Source organism: Zootoca vivipara, chromosome 4 (genome assembly GCF_965207765.1).
Source record: "Zootoca vivipara chromosome 4, rZooViv2.hap1.1, whole genome shotgun sequence".
Classification (NCBI taxonomy): Eukaryota; Metazoa; Chordata; class Lepidosauria; order Squamata; family Lacertidae; genus Zootoca; species Zootoca vivipara.
The window spans coordinates 38,383,874-38,391,774 of record NC_142587.1 but is presented as its reverse complement, the minus strand read 5'-3'; the positions used below and the strand labels follow the sequence as shown (position 1 = coordinate 38,391,774).

The 7,901-nt window shown below is 48.9% G+C and overlaps 1 protein-coding gene across 11 annotated transcripts in view; it reads left to right on the top strand.

Annotated features, from left to right (window-relative positions):
• Positions 1-4,028: 4,028 nt before the first annotated feature.
• The window catches only part of PIR (pirin), a 32,636-nt gene continuing 28,763 nt past the window's right edge, over positions 4,029-7,901 (top strand). Inside the window, exons 1-2 of one of the 11 annotated variants that reach the window (XM_060273509.2) lie at positions 4,029-4,283; positions 5,311-5,456. In XM_060273509.2, coding sequence (XP_060129492.1) covers positions 5,358-5,456 — 99 coding nt within the window. In that variant the 5' untranslated portion in view covers positions 4,029-4,283; positions 5,311-5,357. Of the gene's footprint in view, positions 4,683-5,310; positions 5,457-7,901 lie in introns of all 11 variants that reach the window. The other 10 variants (XM_060273507.2, XM_088667746.1, XM_060273505.2 and 7 more) reach the window with 10 other exon arrangements.

Below are 7,901 nucleotides of genomic sequence, written 5' to 3'. Positions count from 1 at the left end.
TCATTCTAAGAGAAATATTTTCCAATGAATTGTGTGGGGTACGTTTGCACAAAGCGTCACAACTGGAGTTCATACTGCTTGTCTTCCACTGTGGGAATGAATGCCCTATCTGTGCAAATGTGATAGTCCCGTCCCGTCCCCCCCAAGATATATGGATACAGTAATTGAAGTTAGGACTGCTACACCAGACAATGCTCTCCCCATTTTGATTTTCACATGTGTAGTGCTTTTAAGGAAGCTGATCTATTTCCTAGGTATAAATATTAATTATGAGAATTATTTTTAAAAAAATCACACTCAGTGATATTTCTTTTGTTTCTTGTTCCTACTTCTCTGCTATCTTTCTTCTAGGGCACTTCCACACAGCTGTTTATTGTGGATGTGGTTCTGCTCAGGCATGCATGTTTTGTGTTGCATCCACACAACATCATCCTCATCAAAATGGCACCCCTTATTTCCCCGTTTAATCCAGTTTGATCCAGGCTTCCCAGAAAACCTGATAAATAAATGGGGGGGGAACCCCACACTTAGCAAGAATGGTATATTTGGTTTAAATTGGAAGGAGCGGGGAATGCGAGGTGGCATTTTGATTAAGAATGTACCATGTGGATGCTGGAAAAAATCCCACTCAGCAGCAGCACTGAATTCACAAATTAGCTCCTTCCGGCTTCGGTCTCATTTTGTAGTTCTTGGAGTCTCCATAGTTCTAAAGACCTCATTTCCTCTTGTCCCCTGTTGCACTTCCTTTCCTCCAAGCAGCCAGGATTCAGCTTTCCTGTGTTGGGTTCTTTTGAAATCAGATACTGCTTCGAAACAGTTTTAAGAAAAGGGCTTGCTGATCAGAAGGTCAGTGGTTTGAATCCCCGTGACGGGGTGAGCTCCCATTGCTCGGTCCCTGCTCCTGCCAACCTAGCAGTTCGAAAGCATGTCAAAGTGCAAGTAGATAAATAGGTACCACTACAGCAGGAAGGTAAATGGTGTTTCCGTGTGCTGCTCTGGCTTGCCAGAAGCGGCTTTGTCATGCTGGCCACATGACCTGGAAGCTGTACACCGGCTCCCTCGGCCAATAATGTGAGATGAGCGCCGCAACCTCAGAGTCGGTCACGACTGGACCTAATGGTCAGGGGTCCCTTTACCTTTACTTTTGTTATAAGAAAAAACTGCTCTTGGGGGCGCAAAACTTTGCAGAGGTGAAGGCATGCTGCAGGGACTCCAGGCACTCATTAAGAAGTCACTGTATTGTTAACTTACAGTGTTACAGCATACATACTGTACCTATTCAGAAGCAAATATTTGTGTTTAATGTAGCTCACTCCCAAATAAGACAAAGTGGGTGTAGGCTTGCAGTAATCAAATCAGATTAAGGTTGGAGCTGTACTAATTTGCAGACCGGGGGTGGGGGGTGGGGGTGGGGGTATTATTGCAATACCCTGCAGTTTCATAAGAGTATGTATTTAAAGTAGATGAATAAATGAGTCAAATTAAGTTAATTTGGACATGCAGGAGATATTAAAAATAAATATTAAGGAACCGCAGAAAGAGGGGGAAGGAAGTCAAGTTTTGAAATGTTAAAATGACTGTAAAATTAGTGAAATGTGTAACTCTGAAAAGCATAAATAATTTTTAAAAAAAGAACAACTATGGTTAATGGCAGCAAAACTTAATGCCTACAAGTGTGAAGCCCCTTTTGTAGCTAGTTCCCACCTCCTGTATCTTCCAAACAGCCATGCAAGGTAGGTTGGGCCGGGTTATTGACTAACCCAACAACAATTGACTGTTGTTTATTGAGGTAATAAAACTGGTTTGTCTGCCTTTTGGTGCAAAGTATCAGGAATGGAACACAGCAACCAAACAACGGAGGGCAGGGAATAGACTTCCTTTTCTAGCTTTGTTTTTATTTGTTTCTTATCACCTGATTTTGCCCATGAATGTAACTCATTTATAGTTACAGAGGTTCATCTATACTTACATACATGTATATATTCTAAAAATATTCTCCAACTATGTTGTTTCTGCTCTTAAATCTTAAGTCATCTGATTCTACATGGTTTATGGTTGACACCGTTGGGAGGGCAGGACTCTTGCACCTTTAACAACTGTGTGGAAGGCAGCCCCGAAACAGGGTTCGCCACACCTAGTTGGAAAACGCAATTGCAGCAAAAGCTTGCCTGTCAATATTCCACCTGCCAGGATTTTTACTAATGGCTTTGCAGCCCACCATTTTGCATTGAGGCCCTGCATCCCAAAGAGGGCTCCAATTTCCAGAGGGCAAAGTGTATATGCAAACGTGTGCCTCTGTGTCCGGGGCCAGGAAAATCCTGGAGGCCCCCCACCTCAAGGCTCCCCACCTAGACTTTTCCCAGCCCTTACTGGAAAAGCCAGGGGTCGCACCTGGGCCCATCTGCACGCAAAACAAATGCGTGACCACTGCGCTGTTGCTGCTGCCCACCCCACACCTAAGCCTTGGGACTGGGTTTGTGCTGCGTGCGACTGGATCTGATCCTGTCAGATCCCTTCTTCTGGTGCATGTCTCCTTTATGCAACCCAGCTGTGTGCTGGGAGGAGGGGGGGGGTTAATTTCCACACCGGAAATGCCTCCCGGGCAACGAAGGGAATAACAAACACGCCTCGCTTTTCCTTGTTTACAAAAGGGCGCTCGGAGGTCCCGCCTCCTAAAAGCCGATAGGGTGGCTGTCCTGCTCGTTTGGACAATAAGGGGCGGGGCACAGCCAATTTTTGAATGGGCGGGAGCAACCGTGTTTCCCCCTTTTTAATACGTAGTCATAAAGTAAGCCAGGGCAGGATTTTTAAGCAGTTGTGAAATCTAAGACACCCCCTGAAAATAAGCCATACCTTGTTGCGTTCCTTTAGAGCGCAAGCGCTCGCCTGGCAGGGTAGAGTTACACGGAGGGATGCGGAGGAGGGAAAGCGCTCCCCCATCCCCCATCCCTGCCAGTTTCCATGTCCTGAGGCTGAGCGGCGGCGGGAGGCCCGCGGGTCCTTCCGCGCCGCCGGGGCGACGGACGCCGGCGAGAGCGCTGCTGGCTCCTTCTGCGCCGACGGAGTGTCGTGGGCTGCATGGCCCAAAGCTGAGCGGCGGCGGGAGGCCCGCAGGTCCTTCCGCGCCGCAGGGGCGACGGACGCCGGCGAGAGCGCTGCTGGCTCCTTCCGTGCCGACGGAGTGTCGTGGGCTGCATGGCCCAAAGCTGAGCGGCGGCGGGAGGCCCGCAGGTCCTTCCGCGCCGCAGGGGCGCCGGACGCCGGCGAGAGCGCTGCTGGCTCCTTCCGTGCCGATGGAGTGTCGTGGGCTGCATGGCCCAAAGCTGAGCAGTGGTGGGAGGTCCGCAGGTCCTTTCGCGCCACCGGGGTGACGGGCGGCGAGAGCACTGCTGGCCCCTTCCGCCGGATCAAGGAAGCGGCCTGCCGGGTCGGTGCCCAGCAGCGCCGCGCGGAGCAGCAGATCGAGTAAGCGGCCTGCAGAGTCAGCGCCCAGCAGCGCTGCACGGAGCACCGCCTCCTCAATCCAGCTCGGGGCTGCTGGGCACTGACTCGATCTGGTGCTCCGCGCAGCGCTGCTGGGCACCGACCCGGCAGGCCGCTTCCTTCATCCGGCTGAAGGGGCCAGCAGTGCTCCCACTGCCATCCGTCATCCCGGCGGTGCGGAAGGACCCGCGGACCTCCCGCCGCCACTCAGCTTCGGGCCATGCAGCCCACGACGTTCCGGCGGCACGGAAGGGACCAGCAGCGCTTCCGCCGGCGCCCTGGTGGCAGGGAAGGACCCGCGGACCTCCTGCCGCCGCTCAGCTTCAGGCCATGCAGGCCAACCAGACCCAGTAGGCCGCCTCCGGGATCTGGCAGCAGCAGGAGGCGGCTTGCTGCGCGTCCCGAGCCCTGAGCCAGCAGGACCCAGTAAGGAGGTACCGTACTTATAGTAACAATAAAAAAGACACCCCCCGAAAATAAGCCATAGGCTTATTTTCTTGAGTGAAATAAACATAAGACGGTGTCTTATAATGTGGGAAACACGGAATTTGTCCGGGCGTTCCTATCCTTTGGAAACGGCGATCCTGCCTTTGCAATAATAATATTTGCGCTTCATAAGTGCACACGGTGGCAGGTGGACTCGAGCGCCGCCTTTGGAGCGGAATCCCGAGCGCCTCTCTCGTTCCTCGGGAGTAAATGTCACTTAGTCCCATCGCAGCTGCTGGGATCCGATGCACCGCTTACCAGGGAGTAAGCCCCGTTGCAACACAGCAGGGTTTGCGCCTGAGTAAACCTGCACTGTGAGTCTGCTTCGACTCGCAGCTTCAGGCAAATCGCCCACGCCCTTAGCGCTATTGTTTTTCTCTATCCGGCCCTCCTGTTAGTTTTTTTACACATTATGTTTTTGTAAAAAAAGAAAGTCTAGTGATTTGCTGAGTCATAAGGAGCTTGCTGTTTTCCCCAGCACTTCAGCAAGCAGCGTTTTCTGCCGGGTTTGTCCATCTCAGATCGGGGAGAAGGTAGGGGAGCCGATAGTGGAGAAGAAGAAAGGGAACAGCTGCGGGACCATGATAAAGGTCACTTTATTTGTGGGAGGGAGGGAATTAAGAAAGCAAAGCAAACTTCTGATGGACATATTTGCAAAGGGGAGCAAAGAAACTGTGTGATCTTATGCATGTCCTCCTCCGGGGTAAGTCCCGGTAAGTTCCGTAGGGCTCGCTTTTTACAGGTGAAACTCGGAAAAGTGCATTTATTTCAGTAATGCAACTTAAACGGTGAAACCAAGATATGAGATATATGCATGACATGCAAAGCAAGATAATGTCAAGCCTTTATTTGTTGCAATTGTAATTATTTGTCGTTAAGCAGGTCAATTATAAATGGAATGTAATTAATGAAATGTAATAGCGATGTTTATTTTTGTATTATTGTAACTGTTTTATTACTGTGGAATTTCCAAAAGAAAGCATTAGTAAAAATTAAAAGAAAAATAAAAAATAATAAGTTGCATTACTGAAATAAATGCACTTTTTGACGATATTTTAATTTTCCGAGTTTCACCGGTCATAGCTGCCAAGTTTTCCCTTTTCTCGCGAGGAAGCCTATTCAGCATAAGGGAAAATCCCTTTAAAAAAGGGATAACTTGGCAGCTATGTCACCGGTAGGTAAAGTGTGCATAGAATTGCCAGCTAAAACCATTGGCTAGTTAAAAAGAAAATCCATTTGCTAAAGGAGCGTGTCACCGCTTAGCCTGACTCTGCTGCCTTCTGGCCCAGAGAGAGCATTGTGGATGGATGCTATTTAAGACACATGTCTTCTTTTGGGCAGGTGGTGTGAGGTTTCTTTTTAGGACTCTTGGTGCAGTTTCCCCAAGGATGGCTGCAACTGCAAGGAAAGTTGTCAAAACCGTGCTGAGCAGGGAACAGGCGGAAGGAGTTGGCGCTCGGGTTCGCAGAAGCATCGGGAGGCCTGAGGTAAGGCGCTGGTTGTTTCTGTTTCACATGATGCCCTAATGCAGCCTTGGCCAACTTGGTGCCCACCAATCATTTCAGACTAAAACTCCCATCAACCTAGCCAGCTCCTGGTCATCCAAAATTGTCACACCGATCAGAAGGTCGGCAGTTCGAATCCCCATGATGGGGTGAGCTCCCATTGCTCGGTCCCTGCTCCTGCCATCCTAACAGTCTGAAAGCACGAAGTGCAAGTAGATAAATAGGAGGGAAGGTAAACGGCATTCCCGTGTGCTACTCTGGTTCGCCAGAAGCGGCTTTGTCATGCTGGCTCCGTCAGCCAATAACGCGAGATGAGCGCCGTAACCCCGGAGTCATCCACAACTGGACCTAATGTTCAGGGGTCCCTTTACCTTTAGGGTACCTGAGCTCCAGATATTTTGTGTCGCCCCCTTCCCTCATCTCCTATCCCTTTCCCTTCCTCTTTTACACTCTCTCTCTCTCTCTCTCTCTCTCTCTATATATATATATATATAAACTTACCTTAGAGCAGTGGTACCCAACCTTTGTTTTGGCCATGCCCCACCTAAGCATCTCTAAAATCCTGATGCCCTCTCCTCGTGACATATAATTCTTATTATTCAAAAAGTGAACTATTGTTGTGCAGAAAGCCTAAAAGGCCATTAACTGTTAATAACTCATTCTCGAATTGCCCCCCCTAAAAATCAAATTGCCCCCCTATGGGGCATGGGAACCCTGGCCTTAGGGGGTTCAAATGCCCATTTGGCCATGAAGCTCATTGGGTGATCGTGGGCCAGTCACAGCCTCTCAGCCTAACCTGCCTTACAAGGTTGTTGTGGGGATTGAACGAGGAGGGGTGGATGAACCATGTACGCCACCTTGAGCTTCTAGAAAAAAGGTGGGATACAAGTCCAATAAATAATAGTAAATTAGTAGGCACAAATTTGTACCTTGAGTTCTTTAAGTACCTTGCTATTGGTGTATGTATGCTAGGGTGTTTGATGGGGAGTGTAACACAGGGGTGGTGGTGGCTAAGTCGGGGACCTGATGAAGCCCCCCCCCCCAGCTTATTTTTATCCCCACCTCCCTCAAATCCTACCAGGTTTCACAGTGGCAGCAAAAAAGTGTATTTTTAAAAAAGTAGATTCCACCTAGCAACCTGGTTCACACGAAGACCGCACCCTCCTTGTCATCGGATCAATAATGAGCAGAGGAGAGCCATAGCCTCTGCCTCAGGTGATCTGCATGCTCATGCAAGTGTGGGGCACCTCAGGCCAAAAAAAGGATTAGCCGGGTGTGTAAATCAGATTTTTCTATATACAGTACTTTCATTTCCACGGTTCACTGATAACTTGAAAGACATAAGGTGGATTTAGCAACATGGTTACTCTCCCCTTCTGGCAATTATGTCGGTAGTTCCCAAATTCTTTACCAGTTAACTCGAATTGAGTTCTGAACAGAACAACCCTGCGAGGTAGGCTAGGCTGAGAGTGAGTGACTGGCGCCAGATAAACCCAGTGAGCTTCCATGGCTGTGGGAGATTTGAACCCTGTCCTCCCATGGCCTGGCTCAACACACTAACCACTACAACACACTTGACTTTCCTCCAAGTTGGATTTGAGCTTGGTTTTGAGGCAGAGGATCTTCCCAGCCTGCAACTTAAGACTCTTTACCTGGAGCTGCTGCAGCTGGTTTGAGCAAAGCATCTTTCTCCTGAGATGCTGACCTGGGTGCTGTAGGCAGAGTAAGGTAACCCTTGTGCTGTGGACATCAGTGGGGTGTGCCTTGGGTGCCTGCAGGTGGACTCCTATGGGTGGGGCTATAGAGGGAATGGGTGCAATCATTTGGCATTCTCCATTGACTTCAGTGGAAGAGTTTAACTTAATGCAAGCATCCCCAAACTGCTTGCCTATCCGGTAGTAAAGGTCTCCCCGCACTGAATACTTAAACCAGGCTTCCTCAAACTTGGCCCTCCTCAAACTTGGTCCTGTTAGCTAGGGATCATGGGAGTTGTAGGCCAAAACATAATGGAGGGCCGCAGTTTGGGGATGCCTGACTTAATGTCACTTCTTTGGAGCATTGGGGGCAGGAGTGACTTGAGCAAGCATAGTAGACTGACACAAACTTCCAAGTTTACTTAGACATAAAACTTGTTGAATTCTGGTAGGGTTTTGATTGCCACCTAAGACCCTCTTGTCGTGCCCCAAACTCTGCCTATCATTATCATCATTATTATTTTGCATTTTATGACAATGTAAACCCACTGTGTCCTCCATATTTGTGTTCCACTGCTGCATGGGATTTAGCACTGAATTCATCCAACAGATTTATCGCCCATTTTTTACTGCGATCTAAGTAAAACAAAATTAACACTAAAATGACACTAATAATAATAAAATACTAGCACAGATTAAACACAGGGGCATGTCAGAACAAGAGTTGGCACTG